The 26,454-nt window shown below is 33.7% G+C and overlaps 7 protein-coding genes across 8 annotated transcripts in view; all 7 read right to left on the bottom strand.

Annotated features, from left to right (window-relative positions):
* The window catches only part of LOC109584729 (uncharacterized), a 3,486-nt gene extending 2,324 nt beyond the window's left edge, over nt 1-1,162 (bottom strand). The window contains exon 1 of the mRNA XM_020000558.1: nt 888-1,162. Coding sequence (XP_019856117.1) covers nt 888-1,097 — 210 coding nt within the window. The 5' untranslated portion in view covers nt 1,098-1,162. The remainder of the gene's footprint in view (nt 1-887) is intronic.
* Nucleotides 1,163-1,737: 575 nt separating this feature from the next.
* Nucleotides 1,738-4,204, bottom strand: LOC109584738 (uncharacterized). The gene is made up of 5 exons (XM_020000569.1): nt 4,168-4,204; nt 3,875-4,114; nt 2,245-2,370; nt 2,113-2,199; nt 1,738-2,068 (listed from the first exon to the last, which is right to left on the bottom strand). Exons 2-5 carry the CDS (start codon nt 4,103-4,105, stop codon nt 1,958-1,960), a joined length of 555 nt encoding a protein of 184 aa, XP_019856128.1. The 5' UTR covers nt 4,106-4,114; nt 4,168-4,204; the 3' UTR covers nt 1,738-1,957.
* Nucleotides 4,205-5,504: 1,300 nt separating this feature from the next.
* Nucleotides 5,505-9,101, bottom strand: LOC109584739 (uncharacterized). Of its 2 annotated transcripts, XM_020000570.1 has the most exons (5): nt 7,746-9,100; nt 7,462-7,692; nt 5,881-6,006; nt 5,749-5,835; nt 5,505-5,704 (listed from the first exon to the last, which is right to left on the bottom strand). In XM_020000570.1, exons 2-5 carry the CDS (start codon nt 7,684-7,686, stop codon nt 5,591-5,593), a joined length of 552 nt encoding a protein of 183 aa, XP_019856129.1. In that variant the 5' UTR covers nt 7,687-7,692; nt 7,746-9,100; the 3' UTR covers nt 5,505-5,590. The 2 variants fall into 2 exon arrangements, with proteins under 2 accessions (XP_019856129.1, XP_019856131.1); XM_020000572.1 differs by having other exon boundaries at nt 7,462-9,101.
* A 287-nt stretch (nt 9,102-9,388) lies between these two features.
* Nucleotides 9,389-12,015, bottom strand: LOC109584737 (uncharacterized). Its single transcript, XM_020000568.1, has 5 exons — nt 11,957-12,015; nt 11,639-11,902; nt 9,914-10,039; nt 9,782-9,868; nt 9,389-9,731 (listed from the first exon to the last, which is right to left on the bottom strand). The coding sequence occupies exons 2-5, from the start codon at nt 11,894-11,896 to the stop codon at nt 9,621-9,623; spliced, it is 582 nt and encodes a 193-aa protein (XP_019856127.1). The 5' UTR covers nt 11,897-11,902; nt 11,957-12,015; the 3' UTR covers nt 9,389-9,620.
* Nucleotides 12,016-13,106: 1,091 nt separating this feature from the next.
* Nucleotides 13,107-18,750, bottom strand: LOC100635744 (uncharacterized). Its single transcript, XM_003388963.3, has 4 exons — nt 18,308-18,750; nt 17,636-17,791; nt 14,715-14,819; nt 13,107-13,325 (listed from the first exon to the last, which is right to left on the bottom strand). Exons 1-4 carry the CDS (start codon nt 18,626-18,628, stop codon nt 13,212-13,214), a joined length of 696 nt encoding a protein of 231 aa, XP_003389011.1. The 5' UTR covers nt 18,629-18,750; the 3' UTR covers nt 13,107-13,211.
* A 4,457-nt stretch (nt 18,751-23,207) lies between these two features.
* Nucleotides 23,208-25,733, bottom strand: LOC109584728 (uncharacterized). The gene is made up of 6 exons (XM_020000557.1): nt 25,641-25,733; nt 24,038-24,341; nt 23,938-23,985; nt 23,684-23,884; nt 23,562-23,642; nt 23,208-23,512 (listed from the first exon to the last, which is right to left on the bottom strand). Exons 1-6 carry the CDS (start codon nt 25,731-25,733, stop codon nt 23,280-23,282), a joined length of 960 nt encoding a protein of 319 aa, XP_019856116.1. The 3' UTR covers nt 23,208-23,279.
* LOC109584735 (uncharacterized) overlaps nt 25,463-26,454 on the bottom strand; it is a 2,313-nt gene continuing 1,321 nt past the window's right edge. The window contains exons 4-6 of the mRNA XM_020000566.1: nt 25,962-26,020; nt 25,841-25,909; nt 25,463-25,791 (exon numbers count right to left, since the gene is read on the bottom strand). Of these exons, the coding sequence (XP_019856125.1) occupies nt 25,781-25,791; nt 25,841-25,909; nt 25,962-26,020 (139 nt within the window). The 3' untranslated portion in view covers nt 25,463-25,780. The remainder of the gene's footprint in view (nt 25,792-25,840; nt 25,910-25,961; nt 26,021-26,454) is intronic.

The following is a 26,454-nucleotide window of genomic DNA, read 5'->3' as shown; positions in this document are numbered from 1 at the left end:
TACAAAATTACAAAATAGATTGAGACAGTCTCTTCACATTATAGCAAAAATTAAACCCACAAAGTTGGAAACAAAAGAAATAAACCTACTATACAGATATAATCTCATTACCTTAGGCCTTGCTAAGCAGCAAAATTATGCCTAATATTTAATGTTTAATAATGTTTTACAGAACTGACACACACACACAACAATCGAGGTATACAAGTTCTGAAAAAAGGTCAAAAAATGGTCTGGATGCACTAAGTGTTGCTATAAAAATTATAACACCTGTTACCATAAAGCATAGTTTGTGGTTACAATATTGTTATTATTAATATTCAGATCAGGAGATAGCTCAATAATGTGGATAAACACCTTCCATGAGGTGTTTATGATAGAAGGTGTCTGTGGAATTTGGAAATGTATAATGTTTACAAATATCGTGGCTTCCTTGATATTGTTGTATCAGGCTGAAACCACCAAGACTGTCAAGAATGTATAGGCATAAGAAGGTACCATCTTCTATCGCTCAACTAGCTCCCGATTGTTAAACACATGTTTAGGCTGGTAATTTATGGCTACTATTAGTTAAAACAGATTGTTATTAATTAAAGTTCCCTCATAAATTAATTATTATCCATTACATGTCACCAAGCCACAATGACGTGACAGTACACATAGCCTTATAATAGTTGAGGCTCGTATAGCCAGCTCCTCCCCTTTTGAAATTTGGCCGATTGCATTGGACGTAGTCTGGACATGCCCCTTCTGCAGAAGGGGCGTGTCCAGACTACATTGGACGTCAAAAAGGGGATGAGTCTAGCTCTAATATACTACTACTGACATAATGTTAAGTTTAAGATCTATCAATAATTTATATTATACAAATTTCAATCCTGACTTACAATGGACGTTAGTCTTAAGATCCCTGCAACAAATCTCCAAAAGTATTCCTTTGCTTTTTCTTTCTTTTGTTCAACAGGGTTAGTTTTGCTCGATTCCATGTTAGATCTAGTTTCTGATAGAGCTGCTACGTTGAGAATGCAGTCATCACCTTTTTCTCGATAGCCATCTTTTTGTTTTAGCTCAATTGAGTCAGGGTTTTCACTGATCATGAGCGCTGCTTTTTTAGAATTTTACATAGCAACTACTGGAATGTGGGATCACACATGGTGATACTATACTGATATGATACCGACATGATTAATGATAATGAATATTAATGAACAAAAATTGATTGTAAATTACGGAAAATAAGTAGTATAATTGCTTTGTCAGTATTGTTATGTACTACATGTATATTATTATTGTTATTAAGCTGCTTCATGAGAGCAGAACCTCTTCTTGATTGGCTCTCATTGCAATATTGTGGAACACAGTTGGCTGGTGTTTTTGATGTATGTGATGACTCACTATGACCATTTGAAATAGTTCAAGCAAGGTTCCAAGATGAGATCCCCATCAATATACAATAGTAGTTCATATTTATGACTTATGATGGATGCCACTGTTAAGACTGATCCCTTTAAAAAATCTTAAAAGCAATTTTATTGAACTTGAGTAATTTTTTCCAGACAAATGTTGTAACTCAACTGACAGTGAGGCACCATTATAGGTGGTATGATGGTCAGTTATAAAATGAATTTGAATAGCTCATTCACAAAACAATAATTGTCTAGTTCACTTGAAGATGAGTATCAAAGCACTATTCCAAAGATCTTTTTGTATAATAGTTAATACACTTAAAAATTTGCATTATGAATAATAGCTTGAATTCTAGAATGATGAATGCAATAAAATAGTATATAGTATAGGCATAAGAAGAAGAATACAAGAATAGCTAAATAGATAACTCTTCTAGCATAATTCAGTAAGCAAGTCATATCAAATAATTAGAAATAGTATCATTGAGATAAAATATTAGCAACCACATTATATGCAGCCCAACTCAAGTTATAATTTATAAATAATGGTGTTAAACAATAAAAATTGTATCAACTTTGTCATTATCAGTGGAGGAAATTTTAGTTTGAACAGCACAAAAGAGTTCTTTCTTGTTGAATAATATCAAAGCTGCAAAAATAAACTGTGAAAGATTAATAATAGAACTATTTCATTCATAAAACTTACAAAAATATAGTTAAATGGATTATTTTCTGCCTTCATGATAATTGTTATATCCAATATTAGTACAAAAAGACAAAACAAACTCTCATCCTAAAAATAATAATATAATTTTGAACATAAAAGAAAGTAACTCACTTTTGTTTTAACTCCAATCATTATTAATACAACAAGAGCATACATGTTTAGGAAAACTGCTTCAATACACCAATACAAATTGTTAGGATTAGCGTAGATGATCATGACAAAAGCACAGTACACAAACTGCAGAAGAAAGATAAGAATTAAGACTTAATGCTATGCTAAAAGTATAAACAGGCACATTACTATATGTAAAGTTTCTTTAATTGACTACATTCGGCTACAAAGACTATAGTGAAGACTGGAGTGAAGCTCGCGGCACCACGCGGCTGCACAGTATTGACCACGCCTTTCATGAATATCATTATCACGCACGTAAAATAACGCATTGTGACGTATGTTGCTTTCGTCACACATATTTTAAATTCCATGCAACTGCTTCCACTTCCGGTCCATTCTCAGTTGGGACGTAGTATACTTGTGGTGCATCTTCATGACCTACGAGACTACTGTGGTGATACATGTACAGTGTAGCCTCTATATATAACATGCATACTTTGGGACAAGTATTATAGTTATTCATAAATAACAAGATAGTGATGAAGAGTAAAGTCCAACATACACTAGGCTAATGGCATTTGTGATTACTTTGATTTTATAAGCAAATAGCATCTGTGGTTAGTTTAATCTTGTAAGCAAAATGTTGCCAGCTAGTAACAAGGAACATGTTGCTTGATGCATGTTTACCACAGCAAACAAATTTTGTTGAGGAGTGTCAAACAGTCAATATTGTTGCAGCCATTAATAATAACAAAGATAGTGTGGGTTGTGTTCTGCATGATAGTTTGTGGTTTTATATTGTATGATCATTTGACAAGATTTTCTACAATCAGAACTCTAAATTTTTTTCTTGGCAGGTGCTCAGTCGCTTCCACAATTGGGCTGGCACCTTTAATTGACCCCAGACACACTTACTGCATGATATTCTAATAACTCTAACATGCACCAAATTATCCATTATGCTGCTATATGTAGCTTATAAAATACTATATAGCAAAAAGTCTTGGAGGGAATTAAATTTGGTGAATCGGCGTTTTGATATCAATTCGCCAAAATAAAAATTCAGCATTTTCAGCACTTATATGCATGCTCAATGGCACATGGCCACAAATGTGCCAAATTAAAATCTGCCAATCACCTAAAATTTATCATTACCCTTATGTATTGTAAAATTATGATTACTATGTACTATTATTATTATTGTCAGTATGCATTATTATTATTATACTGTTGCTGGTTATAAATAGATTAATTAAGTTGTGTGTTTTTGAAAAGAAGAGAACTTATATATGCACATTCATGTACACATTACCAAGTTAATGATTGCATATTTCACATGGGGGCATTAAGGAGTGTTTGTGTACATAGATCTAGCTAAATTAAATTGTTTTGACAGTCTGGCAGGTCACTTTCCTTTAAAATAGTATAATTTGATAATCTATACTGAATTCATACCAGGCAGACTGAAAATGATGCCAGTTAGCATCAACATGCATTGAATACAGAAACACTACAACTTTTAGCCACTAGCTATTTCAAAACAATGGTAACATTTGGGTTGAATAAAGTTTTACTATTGTAGCCTGTAGTATAGCTACCATTGATTCATGAATAACTCACAACTTACAATGGACAATAATGTTAGGCTTCCATTATTAACTAAACTCCACATATAATCTTTTAAAGACTTCTTTTTAACTGAACTAGCCAACACTTTTGTTTCTTCCTTGGTTCTTGAAACATAGCACCAAGCCTTGGGAGGGTGGATCTGGCTACCCGAGACAGCTGCATGAGAGATATCTTGTTTGAACTGTGCCTGCTGTGGTTTCTGTACTTCAGCTGAACCGCCAGCCATCATGATTGAAAACTACAGGGATCTTATATTATAGGCTAGCTTTTTAAATTACTATCAACACTTACTAGTTTAGTAGTAATCCCCCAGATCGAAAAATGCTCATCATAGTAATTATAGTACTAACTACCTATGTTCTAGCCTCATAATTAGATCTATAAATAATCATGATGTCAGATCATGTCACTTCCTCTATTTTAGCAGCAGTTATGTCACTAATAGTACCTGCAATTGACTCAAAAGCATCCAGCAAATAAACACGATACCATTTTCTCTTTTTATTACAGTAGAATATTCTTAAGTTGTAACTCAGCCTACTGGTCTCCGACTTCTCCACCTAGACTAGATACACTTCGTTATTTAAGGGAGGGTGTAGGCATAGTAAATTGCAGTATAGAATGCTTACAGTTTAGCTCATTGAATGGCAAACAGATTTTCTAAATAAAGCAGTCATGCATGCTTTATCAATCTACAATACAAAAAAGGAAAAGCTGTTCTGGGCAAGAATATTCAATAATAACTACTGGGCTATGTTAATCAATAGCTACTGCATGACAAAAATTAGAGTGTTACAGTATATAAAGTTCAGCAGACAACACTTACTAAATAATAGAGTCTTTCAAATGATAAAATTAGCAACGGATCCTTTTCTTTAATTTTCCTACGTTTCCATGTTCTCAAAGCAAAGAAAGCATTCACACCAACCAGTATAGCCACCATGCATGCTCTTTCAAATATCTAGGAAATAAAATGGGCACAATTTTAATAATAATTAATTATTTTGTTATTACAATTAATATCATTGTCATTCAGTACTAAAAGGTAAAAAAGGATTAGAAAGTGCAAGGAAAAGTCTGTATCAGGAAATTTAAGGTCAACTTGAAAATTTTCATAATCACGAAACAAAACTTCTAAAGTATTATGTCGATATGAGCTTAAATGAGAAATGTATAATTTTATTGCAAAAATTAAGTGGATGTACTTATAGACTATGATTATAGGAGAGAATTGTTTATCATTGACTTACCACATGCAGAGATCTCAATACCAATAGCATCAAATTTGGTGGCATCAATGATACAAATATCATTCTGTAGTAAATCCACTAGAGGCTCCCACAAGGAGAACAACGGGTGTGATGGTCAGTTATAAAATGAATTTGAATAGCTCATTCATAAAACAATAATTGTCAAGTTCACTTGAAGATGAGTATCAACGCACTGTTCCAAAGATTTTTTGTATAATAGTTAATACACTTTAAAATTTGCATTATGAATAATAACTGGAATTCTAGAATAATTATAATGCAACAGAATAGTAGTATAGGCCTCAAGAAAAAGAATATAAGGATAGCTAAATATAGAACTTTTCTGGCATAATTCAGTGAGCAAGGCATATCAAATAATTTGATATAGAGTCATTGAGATAAAATATTAGCAACCACATTATATGCAGCCGCCCAACTCAAGTTATAATATATAAATACCGGCATTAAACAATAAAAATTGTATTATCTTTGTCATTGTCAGTGGAGGGAGTTATAGTTTGCGGAATAGTACAAGAAGGTTCTTTCTTGATGAATATTATCAAAGCTGCAAAAATAAACTGTGAAAGATTAATAATAGAACTATTTCATTCATAAAACTTACAAAAATATAGTTAAATGTGTTACTTTCTGCCTTCGTGATAATTATTATATTCAATATAAGTACAAAAAGACAAAACCAATTTTCATCCTAAAAATAATAATGTAATTTTGAACATAAAAAAGAGTAACTCACTTTTGTTTTAACTGCTGTCATTATTGAAACAACAAGAGCATACACGTTTAGGAAAACTGCTACACAAAGCCATAACAAATTGTTAGGATGAATGTAGATGGTCATGAGAACAGCACAGTACACAAACTGCAGAAGAAAGTTAATAATTAAGACTTAATGATATGCTAAAAGTATAAATAGGTACGTATGCAAGGTGTCTTTAATTGACTAGATTTGGGTACAAAGACTACTTGTGGTGCTAGTCTCACAAACCATACAGGTCTTCATGGCCTGCGAGACTACTGTCAGTGGTAATACTGATACATGTACAGTGTAGCCTCATAATGGACACTTTGGAATAAGAATTATAGCTTCTTTTATAAGTGACAAGATAGCGATGAGGAATAAAGCCCAACATACACTAGACCATTGACTAGACTAATATAGCATTTATAACTACTTTATTTTGTAAGGTACCGTATAGTGGGAAATTTTGGAGGGAATTAAATTTGGCGAATTTGGCGTTTTGGTAGCCATTCGCCAAAATAAAACCTGCCATTTTGAGCCATTATACGCATGCTCAATGGCACATGGCCACCAATTCGCCAAATTAAAATCCGCCAATCACCAAAATTTAGCAATTTGCCAAATTTTAGTCCCTCCAAAATTTCCCGCTATACGAATAACATCCGTGGTTAGTGAAATGTTGCTATAGCAACATTTTGCTTAGACATGCTGATGATAGTTTATAATAAACATGCTTATATTTTGTGTTTACTTTGGTCTTATAAGCAAGCAGGTTTATCAATCATACATCAATTATTAATAACCTGAGAATTGCTATAACACTGTCTTTTCAGTGATGAATGCCTTGAATGGCCATTAAAAATAACAATGATAGTGCAGGTGGTGTTCTGCTGGACAGTTTGTGGTTTTATATTGTATGACAAGATCTTTCTACAATCAGAATTCCAATTCTTTTCTTGGTGCTCAGTTGCTTCCACAATTGGGCTGGCACCTTTAATTATGCTGCTAGAATGCAGCTTATTATTCCAGGGTAGCTACAGGCTTATTGCATATTTACAGGAGGAAAATAAAGAGTGTTTGTGTAGATTCTACATAGCTCAAGGGGTCCGCAACTGTCTCCAAAAGTGTACGGGATTAAAAATCCACCCAGATTTTGGCTGGATTATTGGATTTTATGTTGGATTATTGGGCTTTCTACTGGATTTTTTTGGATTATTTAGGAAGTGTATGGGATTTTTCTTAGTTGCGGGTCCCTTGACATAGCTAAATTGAATTGTTTTAACAGTCACAGTGGCGGATCACTTTCCCTCAAATAGTACATAACTTGATATAACCTTGATATAACTATATTCACAATGGCTTAAATATACCAGGCAGACTGACTGAGAATGATGACAGTCAGTATCAAACATGTATTGAATTACAAAAACACTATTTAGGCTCCAACTATTTCAAAACAATGTAGGCAGCTTATCTAACACTTGGATTAATGCCGAGATTCATGCAGTAGTTTACTATTGCCCGGTAGACTAGTAGCTGCCATTGATTCATGCCACGGAATAACTCACAACTTACAATGGACAATAATGTCAGGCTTCCATTGACTAAACTCCACATATAATCTTTTAAAGACTTCTTTTTAACTGGACTAGCCAACACTTCTGTTTCTTCCTTGGTTCTTGAAACATAGCACCAAGCTTTGGGAGGGTGGGTCTGGCTACCCGATATCGAGACAGCTGGATGAGAGTTGGCCTGTTTGAACTGTGGTTTCTGTACTTCAGCTGAACCGCCAGCCATCATTGAAAACTACAGGGATCTTATAGTATAGGCTAGCTTGTTAAATTACTATCAACACTTACTACTTTAGTAGTAGTCCCAGTCCCACAGATCGAAAAATGCTCATCGTATTCTTAGTAATTCTAATCTCATAATTTGTAAAGACCTGGGGGCGTAGCCCCCAGGTCGTTCCTATAATCACAGATAATAGAGTAAACTCTAATCTAGAGTAAACTCACTTTCATTTACTTTATTATTTCTATTATCTTATTATAGATAATAAAGTAAACTCTATTATCTAGAGTAAACTCATTTTCGATTTAAGTCTCTCTCCCACTACAAACTGTATGAAGGTGAAAAAGTTTCTATGGAAACATTTTCTCAACTCTTATAATGTTGACCACCCATGCACCTATCACTTATCATGTCCATGTGATAAATGTTCTCACTCCCCCCAAAACTCCTAATTTTTCCTCATTTTAATATTATGTTCTGTTTTAAATTTAAATTTAATTTTTAATGTAGTGTAATTAATTTAATCTTAGGCTCTCTGATTCGGTCATTGAGTCCTTCAGAGACACCATTACCAACTTTTGCTTTTTATTTGTTAACTTTGTCTTTGTCAAGTTGATATTATTATTATTATTATTATTATTATTATTTGCTCTATTATTATTTCTATCTATAATTATAGATAATCATAGATGATCATATATATAATAATCATATAATCATAGGGGAGTGAGAGGGATAGCAAAATTTCTTGCTTCAAGAAATACACAATTGATTGTACGTTTATGCATCAAAAATGTAATAAAAGAATTTCTTTATTTCATAAATGATGGCCTAAAACATGCACTAAACGGGGGTGATTTTGAAGCCAATTTTTAAAGAACCCATGGTTTTTATAGCCTTAGATACTTTTCAAAAATTGGCCACTTTTAAATAGGGCTATAACTTTAAAAATTGAAGTTGGAATCAACTTTTACACAGCATCATATGTAATAAAATTTGGCCGAGTAATTATGGAGCTATGTTTTAGAAAATACTATGCGCTATAGCCTTAATCAGGTAAATATCAACTGATTCTTTTTAAAATGCTCATAACTTAAGAATTATTAGTTGAAAACAGCTTAAATGTTCTACATAGCGTTACTACATCAATATGCATCAGAAAATGTAATAAAAATTTGGGCCAATTTTTGGAATAACCATGGGCCTTGGGTATTGAATCAGCTCAAACTTCCTACACAGCATAAAAACATGATATGTATCAGAATATGTATTAATTTGTGTAATAATTGAGACTGTATTATTAATATAAAATGACTTACCAAAGTTTGTGGCATGCACAACATGACAAACAATTTACGGGTTGCCAGTCTTAAAATCCCTTATAAGTCTCCAAAAAATGCAATCTTTATTGAAGCCTGCTTCTTGACAGGATTAGTCTCCCCAATTCTGGAAGCAATTCTTGGTTTCCGGAAGCAGAACAACTGCATTAAAGCTGAAATTGAGTAATTTTTTCTAGACAAATATCATTCTGTAGTAAATCCACTAATGAGGCTCCCACAAGGAGCTAGAACAACGGGTGTGATGGTCAGTTATAAAATGAATTTGAATAGCTCACTCATAAAAAAATAATTGTCTAGTTCACTTGAAGATGAGTATCAAAGCACTGTTCCAATGATCTTTTTGTATAATAGTTAATACACTTAAAAATTTGTGTTATGAATAATAGCTGGAATTCTAGAATAATTATAATGCAACAGAATAGTATATAGTATTAGGCATAAGAAGAAGAATACAAGAATAGCCAAATAGAGACTGAACTCTTCTGGCATAATTCAGTAAGCAAGGCATATCAAATAATTAGAAATAGTATCACTGAGATAAAATATTAGCAACCACATTATATGCAGCCGCCCAACTCAAGTTATAATATATAAATACCGGCATTAAACAATAAAAATTGTATTATCTTTGTCATTATCAGTGGAGGGGGTTATAGTTTGAATAGTACAAAAAAGTTCTTTCTTGATGAATATTATCAAAGCTGCAAAAATAAACTGTGAAAGATTAATAATAGAACTGGGGCTATTTCATTTTAAAAACTTACAAAAATATAGTTAAATGTGTTGCTTTCTGCCTTCATGATAATTATTACATCCAATATGAGTACAAAAAGACAAAACCAATTTTCATCCTAAAAATAATAATGTAATTTTGAACAGAAAAAAGAGCAACTCACTTTTGTTTTAACTGCTGTCATTATTGAAACAACAAGAGCATACACGTTTAGGAAAACTGCTACACAAAGCCATAACAAATTGTTAGGATGAATGTAGATGGTCATGAGAACAGCACAGTACACAAACTGCAGAAGAAAGTTAATAATTAAGACTTAATGATATGCTAAAAGTAAAAATAGGTACGTATGCAAGATGTCTTTAATTGACTAGATTTGGGTACAAAGACTAGAAATCTACTTGTGGTGCTAGTCTCACAAGCCAGGTCTTTATGGCCTGCGAGACTACAGTGGTGATACTGATACATGTACAGTGTAGCCTCATAATGGACGCTTTGGGATAAGAATTATAGCCTCTTTTATAAGTAAAAAGATAGCGATGAGGAGTAAAGCCCAACATACACTAGACCATTGACTAGACTAATATAGCATTTATAACTACTTTATTTTGTAAGCTAATAACATCCGTGGTTAGTGAAATGTTGTTATAGCAACATTTTGCTTAGACATGCTGATAATGGCTTATAATAAACATGCTTATAATTAATCTTGTGTTTACTTTGGTCTTATAGGCATGCAGGTTTATGACAACAAACAATTATTCTTAAGGAGTGTCATCATGCATGCAGTCATACATCAATTATTATACAATCACCTGAGAGTTGCTATAACAACATCTTTGCAGTGATGAATGGCCATTAAAAATAACAATGATAGTGCAGGTGGTGTTCTGCTGGACAGTTTGTGGTTTTATATTGTATGACAAGATCTTTCTACAATCAGAATTCCAATTCTTTTCTTGGTGCTCAGTTGCTTCCACAATTGGACTGGCACCTTTAATTGAGCCCAAACACACTCACTGCATGATAGTCTAATCACTATAATGTGCACCAAATTTTACATTATGCTGCTAGAATGCAGCTTATAAAATAGTATTATTATGAGGTTACTATACACCAGGCAATTCTATTGCTTGCAACCTGTGGTTACTTTGATGTTGTAAGCAATATGTTGCCTAGAATAGAACAGCTTTTTATTCTAGGCAACAGTGTTGCCTGAAGATCAAAGTAACCACAAATAGCCTCCAATAGTAACAATGCTATTGGAGGCAATTTGTGGTCACTTCGATCTTCAGGCAACACTGTTCCAGGGTAGCTACAGGCTTATTGCATATTTACATGGGGAAAATAAAGAGTGTTTGTGTAGATTCTACATAGCTCAAGGGGTCCGCAACTGTCTCCAAAAAAATACGGGATTAAAAATCCACCCAGATTTTGGCTGGATTATTGGATTATTTTATGGACTATTGGATTTTGGCTGGATTATTGGATTTTTTGTTGGATTATTGGGCTTTCTACTGAATTTTTTGGATTATTTAGGAAGTGTATGGGATTTTTCTTAGTTGCAGGTGCTTTGACATAACTGAATTGAATTGTTTTGACAGTCTCAGTGGCGGATCACTTTCCCTCAAATAGTACATAACTTGATACAACCTTGATATAACTATATTCACAATGGCTTAAATATACCAGGAAGACTGAGAATGATGACAGTCAGTATCAAACATGTATTGAATTACAGTAACACTATTTAGGCTCCAACTATTTCAAAAAAATGTAGGCAGCTTATCTAACATTCGAATTAATGCTGAGATTCAGGCAGTAGTTTACTATTGCCCGGTAGACTAGTAGCTGCCATTGATTCATGCCTGAATAACTCACAACTTACAATGGACAATAATGTTAGGCTTCCGTTGACTAAACTCCACATATAATCTTTTAAAGACTTCTTTTTAACTGGACTAGCCAACACTTTCGTTTCTTCCTTGGTTCTTGAAACATAGCACCAAGAATTGGGAGGGTGGGTCTGACTCTGGCTACCCGAGACAGCTGCATGAGAGATGTCCTGTTTGAGCCGAGGTTTGAGCTCGGGTTTGAGCTGTGCCTGCTGTGGTTTCTGTACTTCAGCTGAGCCGCCAGCCTTCATTGAAAACTACAGGGATCTTATATTATAGGCTAGCTTGTTAAAATTACTATTATGACTTACTACTTTAGTAGTCGTCCCACAGATCGAAAAATGCACATCATAGTAAACTAATTATTCTATCCTCAATTCCTCAGAATTTTGATGATGTCAGATATGTCGCTTCCTTACGTCATTAAAATGGAGTGTTCTCTCTTTTGTCACTTTAGCAGGAGTTATCTCACTAATAATACCTGCAATTGACTCAATAACCTCAGTACATCCAGCAAAAAGACTAATAAACACGATACTATTTCCTCCTTTTATTATACTGAAATATTCCTGAGTTGTAACTTGTAACTCAGTAAGCGGTCTAAGATTTCTCCACCTACACACCCTTTATTACTTGAGGGAGGGTGTAGCATAGTAAATTGTAGGATAGAATGCTTACAGTTTAACTCATTAAATCATTCAAGCTAAACTGCAACTGGTAAACAGATACTTTCTATAATACAAAGCATTCATGCATACTCTATTGATCTACCATTTAAAAATAAAAACATGCTCTGGGACATGGGTAATGGGTATGAATATCTATTATACTATGGGCATGTGCTTATTGCCATAGCAACTTTTGATGTGCCACTGGTATTATATGCCAGGCCATAACATGCATGTTTTTAAGGCTGATTTACAATATTACGCTAGTCCTGACGTTACGTTGACCATAGATAATAGAGTACATACTCTACAGATATAGAGTTAAACTCTAATATCTATACGTTGACGCTGGAATAGAATCTGGTTCTATTCCAACCATCTATGATTCCAACGGAAAGCATGCGTCAAAAGGTCAAATCACCCATGCTTTTGATTAAAAATTGGCCAGTATGCTGGCCAAATGTCATATTGTGAATCCACCTTTATAGTACTGTTACTTGTTTTGACAGTGGTTTGACAAGCTAACCAATGAAGCCATAGATAAGAGTACTTAGAGTAGGGTATGCCAGCATGGGCCAGACGCATTGTGCCACAGTGGTATACTTTGGCCACATCATGTGGCCAAAGTATACCACTGTCAGGCGGGTGTTATGGGCTATAACACCCTTGAGACATAGATAGTAGAGTATCTATGCTTGAGAAAAGTGATCTCGGGCTACGCCCTCAACCACTTTTCTCACTGGTGTTATACGCCCATAACACCCGCCAGACAGGTAGATATCCAATACATAACAACTAGCTACTGGACTATGTTAATCAATAGCAACTGCATGACAAAAATTAGAGCGTCTATAAAGTTCAGCTGACAACACTTGGTAAATAATTATAGTTATGTTCTTCAAATGATAAAAATAGCAACGGATCCTTTTCTTCCATTTTCGTATGTTTTCCATGTTCTCAAAGCAAAGAATGCATTCACCCCGACCAGTATAGCCACTGCTACTCCAAATATCTAGGAAATAAAATGGGCACAATTTTAATAATTATTGATTATTTCATTATTGTTATTATTATTATCATTGCCATTACTAGAAAGCAAAAAAAGGATTAAGAATGTGTAAACAATTCTATTATCAGGTCAGCACAAACTTTCATAATCACAAAAGAAAACTTTTAAAATTTATGTATCTGTATGAGCTAAATCAAGAAATGTATACCATAAGGAGACAATGGTTTGTGAGTATTTAATTTAGCAAATTTTAGCGATTTTAAAAAATCGCTAACTTAAGTCTGTGCTAACTTTAATTTCTGATTAATTCGAATAATAACTTCATTGAAAGTGGGTGTAGTCACAATGAATAAAATGGCGGTCGTCGGCAAGTCTGAGCTTATTTGCAGCAAACGGTCAGCAAGATAATACTAAACTGCTGTCCAAAGACTTCTCTAGCAGTTAGCTTAGGTTAACAGATGACAGTCTTCTTTGTTCAGTGACTGCTTCTAACTGTAAGCAAGATAATTTTACATGTTAGTGGCTGTAGTCAGTGATGAAGCAATTTAAGCAAGATTAATGCAACAAGATCTACTGTATTTAGACTTGTGCAATTGCTTTGCTTGCTCATACATGTAGATCACAGCACATAATCTATAGCTTGCTTAGGTTTACCCCTTTAATTTTTTACATTCTTCTAGTAGTTATTGCCCTTGCCCACGCCGTAGGCGTATAGGCGAGGGTACTGCGCTCGTGCTGTCAGTGTGTGTGTGTGTGTGTGTTAGCAAAATTTTCAATCATGGATGATTTTTTGGCTGATGCTACTTTTTAGTCAAGCTCTTCAGAGCATTTCTTTTGCCAATTAGGTATAGAAAAAGTTGTTCTTTTTCTATAATAAACTCTTTTGTTCTTTTCCAAGGTGGCAAAAGTTGGCAGCATTTGCATGAAACAAGTAGAGCCTAACAAATCTGTGTAAAACTGTGTGCATGCCTAGACAAAATAAAGCTTTCTGTCCACAGTAAGGCCACATGGCACCATTTTACTAAACTGGGTGGTGCATATTTTGATTGAGCTGAGCCACACCTTTCATTCCAGCCACACCTTCAGTTGCTGCAGCAGCAAGCTGAGCTGAACAGAAAGTCAGAAACATTCTTTCCAATTTTTCTTGAAAAACCATAATTTTGTTGTGTTACACTTCACTGGTTGTGGCGAGAGCATGTGCTATAGTGCACTCGTTAATACCAAATGATCAAAAATGCTAAATTAAGTACCAGCCAAATGTCAGTTTCATGAAAATTGCTGAAATAAGTACACGCTAATAATTGTCTCCTTAAGGTAGTTTTATTGCAACATTGAGTGCATGTACTTATGAACTATGAATATATGAGAGAGAATCGTTTATCATTGACTCACCACAGAGATCCCAATACCGACAGCATCAAATCTTGCAGCATCAATGATACATATTAGTACAGCTAGAGACCACAATGCAACATACACCAAACAGACAATTCCATCCTTTATGAGGGAGAGAAAAGAGAGAGAGGGATATCAAAGTTTCTCATTATGAGAAATTTCAAAACTACATTTTTATACAATTGGTTGTACATGTACATGTACAATCAGAATGAGCTCAAACTTTCTACACAGGATGAGAAAATCAATATGTATTTTTAAAATGTAATAAAAGTTTGGGGTGATTTCGGAGCCATTTTTTTGAGAAAAACCATGGGCTATAGCCTTGGGTATTTTTCAGAATTGTGGTGTTTTCTTAAAATGGCCGTAAATGTAAAAATTGAATTCTGAATTAGCTCAAACTTTCTACATAGCATAAGTACATAAATATATATAAAAAATGAAATGAGAATTTGGGGTAGTTTTGGAGCCATTTTTTGGAGAAAAACCACTGGCTATATAGCCTTGGGTATTTTTCAAAAATTGGCCATTTAAAAAATGGCCATAACTCGAAAAATTGAAGTCGGAATCAGCTCAAACTTTCTACATAGCATAAGGACATCAGTACGTATCAGAAAATGTAATAAAAATTTGGGGTGATTTCAGATCCATTTTTTGAAAAAAACCATGGGCTATTATAGCCTTGGGTATTTTTCAAAAATTGGCCATTTAAAAAAATGGCCATAACTCGAAAAATTGAAGTCGGAATCAGCTCAAACTTTCTACATAGCATAAGGACACAAGTACGTATCAGAAAATGTAATAAAAGTTTAGGGTGATTTTGAAGCCATTTTTTGGAAAAAGCCTTGGGTATTTTTCAAAAATTGGCCATTTAAAAAAATGGCCATAACTAAAAAAATTGAAGTCGGAATCAGCCCAAACTTTCTACACAGCATAAGGACATCAATATGTATCAGAAAATGCAATAAAAATTTGGGGTGATTTCAGAGCCATTTTTTGGAAAAAACCATGGGTTATAATAGCCTTGGGTATTTTTCAAAAATTGGCCATTTAAAAAAATGGCCATAACTTGAAAAATTGAAGTCGGAATCAGCTCAAACTTTCTACATAGCATAAGGACATCAATACGTATCAAAAAATGTAATAAAAATTTGGGGTGATTTTGGAGCCATTTTTTGGAAAAACCATGGGCTATAGCCTTGGGTATTTTTTAAAAATCGGCCATTAAAAAAATGGCCATAACTCGAAAAATTGAAGTCAGAATCAGCCCAAACTTTCTACATAGCATAAGGACATCAATACGTATCAGAAAATGTAATAAAAATTTGGGGTGATTTTGGAGCATTTTTTGAAAAAAGCCTTGGGTATTTTTCAAAAATTGGCCATTTAAAAAATGGCCATAACTTGAAAAATTGAAGTCGGAATCAGCCCAAACTTTCTACATAGCATAAGGACATCAATACGTATCAGAAAATGTAATAAAAATTTGGGGTGATTTCGGAGCCATTTTTTGGAAAAAACAATGGGCTATCCTTGGGTATTTTTCAAAAATCAGCCATTTAAAAATTGGACATAACTCGAAAAATTGAAGTCGAAATCAGCTCAAACTTTCTACATAGCATAAGGACATCAATACGTATCAGAAAATGTAATAAAAATTTGGGGCAATTTTGGAGCCATTTTTTGGAAAAAACCATGGGCTATAATTTTTCAAAAATCGGCCATTTTTAAAAAACGGCCATAACTCAAAAAATTGAAGTCGGAATCAGCTCAAACTTTCTACACAGCATAAGGACATCAATACGTATCAGAAAATGTAATAAAAGTTTGTGGTGATTTTGGAGCCATTTTTTGGAAAAAACCATGGGCTATACTTGGGTATTTTTCAAAAATTGGCCATTTAATAAAATGGCCATAACTCAAAAAATTGAAGTCGGAATCAGCTCAAACTTTCTACACAGCATAAGGACATCAATATGTATCAGAAAATGTAATAAAAGTTTGTGGTGATTTTGGAGCCATTTTTTTGAAAAAAACCATGGGCTATACTTGGGTATTTTTCAAAAATTGGCCATTTAATAAAATGGCCATAACTCAAAAAATTGAAGTCGGAATCAGCTCAAACTTTCTACATAGCATAAGTACATCAATATGTATCAGAAAATGTAATAAAAATTTGTGGTGATTTTGGAGCCATTTTTTTGGAAAAAACCATGGGCTATACTTGGGTATTTTTCAAACATTGGCCATTTAATAAAATGGCCATAACTCAAAAAATTGAAGTCGGAATCAGCTCAAGCTTTCTACATAGCATAAGGACATCAGTACGTATCAGAAAATGTAATAAAAATTTGTGGTGATTTTGGAGCCATTTTTTTGAAAAAAACCATGGGCTATACTTGGGTATTTTTCAAAAATTGGCCATTTAATAAAATGGCCATAACTCAAGAAATTGAAGTCAGAATCAGCTCAAACTTTCTACACAGCATAAGGACATCGATATGTATCAGAAAATGTAATAAAAATTTGTGGTGATTTGGGAGCCATTTTTTGGAAAAAACCAAAAATACCCAAGGCTATAGCCTTGGGTATTTTTCAAAAATTGGCCATTTAAAAAAAATGGCCATAACTCGAAAAATTGAAGTCAGAATCAGCTTAAACTTTCTATATAGCATAAGGACATCAATATGTATCAAAAAATGTAATAAAAATTTGGGGTGATTTCGGAGCCATTTTTTGGAAAAAACCATGGGCTATAGCCTTGGGTATTTTTCAAAAATTAGCCATTTAAAAAAAGGCCATAACTCGAAAAATTGAAGTCGGAATCAGCTCAAACTTGCTACACAGCATAAGTACATCAATATGTATCAGAATATTATTTGTGTAATAACCGAGATTGTATTATTAATTAAACTTACCAAAAGTCTGTGTACATAGAAGTTCAATATAAAGACTTCAATGACAATGACAATGATGGCATACACAATCCAGCCAATGGCGACCATAATGTTGAACCATTCACCTCCTGTACGGTAATCGGCAGCATTGATGATGAAGAATATGGCTGCTAAAGGCTGTAGCAATGAATCAAGCAAAAAAAGTTAAAAATTAATTCATATTTTGTGGGCTGTTTTGCTGTATTTGTAATCAAAACCAGATCACAATTTTCACACAGCATATGGGTATTGATTTATATCCATTGCAAAACATACTGAGATAAGTATGAGCGCTTTTAAAAACAATAATATTAATGAGAATTAACTATGGGCAACAATCCAAAATTAGCTAAAATCTACAACTCTGCAATTCCTAATTGGATTTACCTCAAACTTCAAGTAAAGGCGAGAAAAGGGCATTAATATTATACATGTATAAATTGTGCTGGCTTGGTACAATATTAAGTAAAAGCTATGATTAGAAGAAATAATTACATTCCATGCATATAGCTGAATGATAATCAAATTTGGTGTGAATTAATTAAAAAGAAAATGTCCTCCTTCCTTCTCGAGTGTTCCTTTATGCTTCCCTTTTATGTGCCAACCCATACAATGTATATCACACATTTACTAAATTATCATAGAAAGACTTACAATAGATATTAGTCTAAGAATCCCTTCTATGCTTCTAAGATAAGTATGATCAAACCCAGCACCAATGCTCCCGCTAGGTGACGACTGACCCTCAGACTCAGTCGGGCCGGTCTCTGTTGTAGTAGCTGCACTGAATCCTCCAGTGACTGTTGTAGTATTAGACCCGTCCTCGTTAGTAGTCCTCGTCTCTTCGTGATACGCTTGTGGGGCGGCAGTCTCTTGTGGTGGACCTGGTGGTGGGCCGCCGGGGGCTCCTGGTCCGCCTGGAGTAGTCTGCCAGCTATACTGATAGTTATAGGAATATGAGGTCTGCTGGGCCATTGGGATCAGTAGAAAGCTCACTAACTAACCCTTTAAAGAGTAAGACTTCGACAAGAAGAATAAAAACAAAACTAAATTATTCTTCCGTGCAGAAAAGGTGTGGAGTCATGTGAAATCATTTCCTCTTTGAAATTGCATTAACCGCAAAATGAGCCCCTCCCTCACTGACTGGCTGCAAATGGTGAAGCCGAACTTCTTTAAAGGCTGTACCATACACCAAGAAACTTGTTGCATAAAACTCGAACTTCATCAAATAATATGTCTCAGGCTCCATTGTATAAATTGTATGGTAGACCTTAAAATCACAATTCTTTAAAATTTTACGTTAAAAAAATAAAGTGTCATAATGATAATGAAGTAACTCTCCATATATAGGTGTATTGCCAAAATAAATGTTTATTTTAAAGAATAAAGATAGCAACAGATCCTTTCTTTCCCTTTTCATATGACCTCGATGTCCATAAAGCAAAGAAAGCATTAACGCCAACCAGTACAGCAACAGCTACTCCAAATATCTTAATATAGAAATGAGAACAAAAACAGTATTCTATGGCAATAACTGTCATTGACATACTACTGATATTCCAAGTGCAACAGCATCAAACCTAGTAGCATCAGCAATAACTACCACAACTGCTAATCCTCAACACCCCACATATACCAAGCAAATAATCCCATCCTATAGAGGAAGAGAATAATTGAAAGAGGTGCAATATGTGTCCATATGCATGTCATTGCTTGATAATAGTGCTTTGCAAGTTGCACCCTATGAAAACCAGTGTTCAGACATTATTCATGAGATGGATGGTCTTAATTAAAATAGGAGAATCATGAATAGTGGTTACTGATCTCAACTATGAGTTCAAAGCAACAAAATGTCTTACCAAATTACATTGCACATGCACTATATCAAGTATAGAATGCCTTGGGGGCGTACTTTTAGCCAGTTTCTATTTAATTGTGCCATTTTGGTGTCAGTGCCCTTTGCATATTAAGGGAACATTTCATTGTCCATATAGATAGCCATACGGTTTATTTGTTAACTATACACTATTAGAGAATAATGAAAGATTAACTTACCACAAGTCTGTGTATATACACTCCTGGTATACTTCAATAACGATTGCAATGATAGCAAAAGCAATCCAACCAACTGCTACTAAAATGTTGAACCATTCGCCTCCAGTGTAGTAATCAGCAGCGTTCATGATAAAAAATATGAGAGCTAAAGGCTGTGTAAATAAATAGAACATAAATATTCATTTTGTTATTTAAAATCAACAGTTTAATGGTAAATGGTGTCAGATGGACAACTATATAAGACTACTGAGTGTTTTAAGCATCTAAATCAAATTAGACTATTATGACAAAATGAATCCTTACTATAGATTTTAGTCTTAGTATTCCTTCAATGCTTCAAATGTAAGTGTGATCAAAGCTGTTCTTCTTTTCAGTTGAAGCTCCTTCTTCTCCATCAGTTGCAGTCTCTCCAGCTACAGGAGCTTCCTTCTCTTCCTCACTCATTACTCACTGGAGTCTATAGATTGTCTACTATGATAGTTTCTACTGACACCTTTTGAATTTTCTTTCCCCATGTGGGTGGATTTATTTTTACCAACTACAATACAGAAATTGAAAAAAAATTGAAAACACACAGACCAATGATAGGTCCAAAGAACACAACAGTTAATTATTTATCTTTTCACTACTTGTGATTAACAACAATAATAATACAATGACAGTAACAATACATAATGATAATAATAATAATATGTAATAATAATAATACACAATAACAATACCATTTTAATGCATTCAGATCAGACATGAGGTGAGTGCTTGGGTACCACTGCCAAGTACTTGTACTTCGACCAATGGAACCATCTTTTCTACTCTTTGAAGTCTAAAACTCACTATTTCCCTCTCTTATCTTAAATTCAAAATAGACCATCACTTATGACCACTTCATTATTTATTTAAATTTACAAAGAAGATATCAAATACCTTTGAAGAACTTTTATAGAACTAAGGCCGAGTTAACAAGTTAAGGTGTAAATTGCAATGGACTGGTGAAGTCAGCAAAATTTATACTACACATCAGTAAACTTCTCATAATAACGATAGTGATAGTCCATATGCTGTTAAAAGACTTTTAATGTATAGTTGCAGTAAAGATCAAAGGCCTAACAGTTGTGATAAAACCCACAGAACACTCCCACCAATACCGCAGTGTGATATTATAAATAGCACACTCATTTATTTAATGTGCAGCAGTGTGATATCAGTGATAGCAGAGCATGTGCAATTTTTGCTGGAACTATACACTAAAACAATTAATACATGTGGCGTTGTGTGCTATCTGATTTATCTGCACTCGCTTCCGGTCTTGTCGCTAAAATAGCGCACTCGGCCTTCAGCCTCGTGCGCTATTTTTAGCGACTCGACCAGAAGCTTGTGTGGATAAATCAGATAGAACACGCTGCCCCATGTATTAACTATTACTTAGTACATGCAGCTAGAAAAGTTTTCAAACTCAATAGATGTAGGTAGACTCACTGACACTAAATTTACTACACTCATATTTTTATTAGATGCAACAATTTTCCAAAATAAAACCATATTTATGCTGTTAATCTTAAGTGAGTTTACATAATGGCACTTTTTGCATACATTTAATTGCTTAAAAGCATTTCTAAAATTCATATTCATGCATATAAGTAAAGTACTCGGAATGTATTTAAATACTTTGAAAAGTACTTCACATGCAGACAGACTTAATCATTTCATTTTCAACAGTTCAACCATTAAGATTTTGGGAAAATGTCTCACTTTCATCCACTCCAGAATTAAGCTCTCTTTTCCTCTTCCTTGGTTCACTGTCCCCGTACTATAGGACTTTAGAAAGGAGTGTTTTAAAAGGATAATCATACTCTTACCTCTTTAACGTCAACCATTACTTTTCAGTTCAAGTGACAAGTGTATAGAGTAGATCTATAGACTTGTCCTTTACAGTTCCACAGTTCCACCATGAGTACTGATCTCCCACGCATGTGCACAACCATTGGGGAGCATAGATTATAGGTGGGAGGCTGTTGCATTTCATCCACGTCTTACCAATTAAGATAACAAACTTAAAAGTTCTCAAAATCAGTTAAAAGAGTTTTGCAGTTTAATGATAAAACCACTCATAAGCAGTGATAACACAGGCAAGACAAAGTGCAATGAACCAAAAAATCAAAACAATAACACAGAAATAAAAAGGTAGGAAGAAACCTCGTAATTGAAGGCTAAGCTCTCTTCTCCTTCTCATAAAAATGAATCCAACTATCATATAAATGATTTAAAAAATAGAACTATAGTGTCCAATGCAAAGCACTAAAAATCCAAGCCCTAGTCCTTCAAGAAACTTTAGGACTTTTACACACCACCTAACTAACAAAGCATATTATAAAGCAATTGATGAATGCATTATGTATCATACCAATAGCGGATGAAGCTGAAGGAGGAGAATCAGGAGATGGTGAATGATTAATTTTGTCAGTTTCACTAGAAGTAGAAGTAGGAGCTATACAAATTATATTTTATATCATTTTATTAAAATAACTTACAAGGGCCTCCTTGTGAGTGTCTTAACCACATCCCTTCATTAGAACCTAAAGTAAAAAGTATTTGCTTATTTGAAAAAAGGCCTCCCAATCAAAACCAATTGAATATCAAGAGTAACTTGAACATCATAAAACAAGCAACAATAATATTATCCTAGCTGCCTGCAACATGACATTACACTACAAATACAAACAGTCATATTGATAACTTTTTAAATTTATACGACCAAAAAAGAGGTGAACATGCAACATGCACCCCCCACCCTGTGATAAAACTATCTACCTACATACATGTAGATCTACCTTCGTCCATTCTTTCTGACATAGTAATAAACCAAACGGAAATGTAGATCTCAGTAGCTACTGTATTACAGAGCTTTTCAGTTCTTGGGCAGTGCAACTTCAGGTAGGCAGCATATCATATTTCCACCCCTAATATAACTGAAAGAGGGTGAGGCCAGGCTAATAATTATTGAATATGGAATTAGACGTCACTGACTCACTATTTCAAATTATTTGTAATAGACCATGAATAGATCTACTTAATATAAAAATAAAATAAAGCCCCCTATAATGTTTCAAAGTGTTTTGGGACAAAAAAGGCACTGAGAATTATAACAGCACTAGTCTATAGACAGATCACAATTTTCACTCATTAGACAAAGGAATGTATTAATGTTGCTTCAAATTTCAAAATGCTCGTAACTCAAAAATTATTTGTTGGAAATTTGGTTTTACATAGCATAAGGACATCAATATGTAATCATGCAGAAAATGTAATAAAAATTTGAGGTGATTCTAGAGACATTTTGTGACAAAAACCATGGACTCTTGCCTTCGGTATTTTGATGTTATTTACCACGGTTTTGTGAGTGGTAAATCCACTTAAACCAATGCCCTATGATTCACTTGCATGGATTATATGCAAGGACTATGCCAAGCACAACAAAACGATGTTGCTCAAAAAAATTTTTTAAATCAGTTATTAGTATATGCTAGCAACAAAACAGGTTGCGGTTAAATGATAATGATAATCAATGCAATAACTACTCTAAAAATAATTCTAAAACAAATAAAAGTACATAAATAATCAAAAGAATGTAAAGAGGCAGGAAGAAACCTCGTAAATGATGGTCAAGCCCTCTTCTACTTATCATCACAATGAATCCGGCTATCACATAAATGCAAAATATAGGTGGAATCATGTATCCAATAGAAATTACTAAAAATCCAAGTCCTAGTCCTTCAAAATATTTCAAAACTTTAGTACACCATTTAACTATAACAAAGCAATATAAAGCAGTTTATCAATGCATTATATATTATACCAATAGTGGATGAAGCTGAAGGAGGAGAATTAGGAGATAGTAAATCATTAGTTTTCTTAGTTCCACTAGGAGTAGTAGGAGCTACACAAATTTAATTATATTATTTTTATTACAGAACCTACAAGGTCCTCCTTGTGAGTGCCTTAACCGTGTCTTTTCATTAGAACCTAGAGTACAAAGTATTTGCTTCTTTAAGAGAAAAACAATTAAAACCTCCCAATCAAGACCAATTAAAATTAATGAATATTTTGAGGTACCTATAGATAATTGTGTGCCAGTAATTTGCATGTTTGGTTCAGCATACTTTTGAGGGTCAGGCTCAGCTATAATTGTGAGAGGAAATATATCATAAAAATAATGATACTGGAATACATACCGTTACTCTGTTCAGTTGGTTGTGATGGCAATACACGATGTCGCCTTCCTATTAAAAACTTTTACACACAGAGAGGAATAAATGTATCAAAATTACTAACTGATATCATTAGCTACTGCAGGGTCTATCTTTTCTATGGCATTGCATAATGTTATCCAGTTTGCTCCTCCATATTTATCAACATCATCTACTCTCTGAAACCATTTTGAAATACACTGACTAATCCGGTCTTCAGCCCCAGGGTTGTTTGATTCAATATCATTCAGTGTACGATTATATGAGCCTAACTCCAAACCAAGGCTATGCCAGCTTATATTTCCATTCTTCTTCAGATAATTCAGTACTTCATTTAAGTTTTCGATCGTTAATGTACTTTGTGATACTATAACAATAATGGATGAAAACTTTAAAGTTTAAATTAGTTTGTCCAAATATCACAAAAATCGCTTCTCTAAAATAGCATGCATATAATACCATAAAATGCATATAACAATTTGAGCTGAACTGTTACCATATAGCAGGTATATTTCTTCTGGAAAAATGTTCATTCTAAGCAAGATTAGATTCGTCTTATTTTTGTATGAGTAGCCATTTTGCACATGTAGCAATGAGGAAATGCTTTTTTTTGTTTGAAAAATATTTGTTCCACAAGGAATGAGAATGAAAAGAACAAAATTAAACTTTGACAGAATATACCTGCTATATGGTAATCTACAATTAGTTAAAACCAAGAGTAACGTGAAAATCATAAAATAAATAATAATACCCAGCCTGCCACATGATGACATTACACTACAAATACAAACAGTCAAATTGAATAGCTTTCAAAATACCAAAAAAGGGGTAAACATGCAGTGTGTATCCACCCCACCCAGTGATAAAACCATCTACCTACATAGTCTACATGTAGATGTATCTTTCTCTACTCTTTCTGACATAGTAATAAACCAAATGGAAGCATTAGATCTCAGTACTGTATTACAGAGCTTTTTGAAGCAGAGTAGACAGCATATCTTATTTCCACCCCTAATATCTAAAGGAGGGTGAGGCTAGGCTATACTAATAATATTATATGTCACCAAGAAATAATTATCCACTCTTGATGTCACTGACTGGCTATTTCAAATTATTGTTAATAGAGTATTAATAGACCTACAATGTAAAATAAAAGCCTTCCCCTAATGTTTCAAAGTGTTTACTAGTAGTGTAGCAACCATGGACTGATCAATAGGTTATTTCCTAAATTTAAGACCAACAAGGCAAAAAATGTCACTACTAGACAGATCACAATTTACAAGAAATATTGAGATAACATTTTGGTTGATTTAGGAGTAAACCATGGGCTCTGGCATTCTTTTTAAAACAAATGGCTTATTTATAAAATGCTCATAACTCAAAAATTATTTGTTGGACTCAGCTCAAACTTTCTACAAAGCATAAGGACATCAATATGCATCAGAAAAATGTAATTAAAAAATCAATTTTCAAAAACCATGGGTTATATATAGCCTTAGGTATTTTTAAATTGGAAACTTTTCATGAAAATTAACTCAATAGTAAACAAAAAATATTGTGTATTGTGGTATACATAACTTCAGTATACTCTGGTATAACTATAATCAAAGCTAAAAGAATTGTTTTCTAACACAAAATCAAAATAAAACCTATCTATTATTAGAGTTTCCAAATAACTTGTCCATAACTTTGTTCATGAATGGTGTGATGATAGCAGTTACTATAGTTTGAAGAAGGTATCGTTTAGTAGCATCATCTCCAATAATCAAGATCACAATCATTGTGATAAAAATCCCAATAATAACTGCAATAAAAGCTCCAAATACTGTTATCTTAGAACTGTATAAAGTAACAGTAATACTTGCTATACTTACTTATAGTTACTTACCAGGTTTCCAGATGGAAAAGATTTCTGATAAAGTAACTAATACTATAAATAACACAGCTCCATAACCTACTAGAAGTGTACAAATTAGTAAAAGCAATAGCTACATGTTATAGTTACTTACTATGATAAGAATTTAAAAAGGCAAAATATCCAACTAAAACAAGAATGAATGCTCCAACTATAGTAGGGCCACACTGACTTTTTATTGTTATTATAAGTGCAGGTTTGGTGGTCACGTGTGAAGTAGCTGCTAATTGTTTGTTAAGTGTTTATTTATATTGTGTATACCAACTATGAATATGATTATCTCAAATACAGCACATCACAGGTATTATAATTATTGATAAAACTAAAGATATTGTAAATTAAAAGTTTAAAATTAGTCAGGTATCTTTCTCATTGTTGTGGGCAGTTACAGATTTATTAGGAGAGGTACAGCAGCATCTGCAAGTAACTTATGGTGTGATCATCATCTATTCATCACCGAACTCCCAACAGACAAGGATAAAAAGACTCAGGTTCATCAAATTGTGTCTGTAGTTCAAGTTCCTGTACTATATCAACTGCTTATCCTTCATTCTATCATTGTTCAAGTTGAGATCTTGGACTGTTAT

The sequence above is a fragment of the Amphimedon queenslandica genome, unplaced genomic scaffold (genome assembly GCF_000090795.2).
Source record: "Amphimedon queenslandica unplaced genomic scaffold, v1.1 AMPQUscaffold_13174, whole genome shotgun sequence".
Taxonomy (NCBI): Eukaryota; Metazoa; Porifera; class Demospongiae; order Haplosclerida; family Niphatidae; genus Amphimedon; species Amphimedon queenslandica.
The sequence above is the reverse complement of the archived record's forward strand: the minus strand, read 5'-3'. Positions and strand labels throughout refer to the sequence as shown.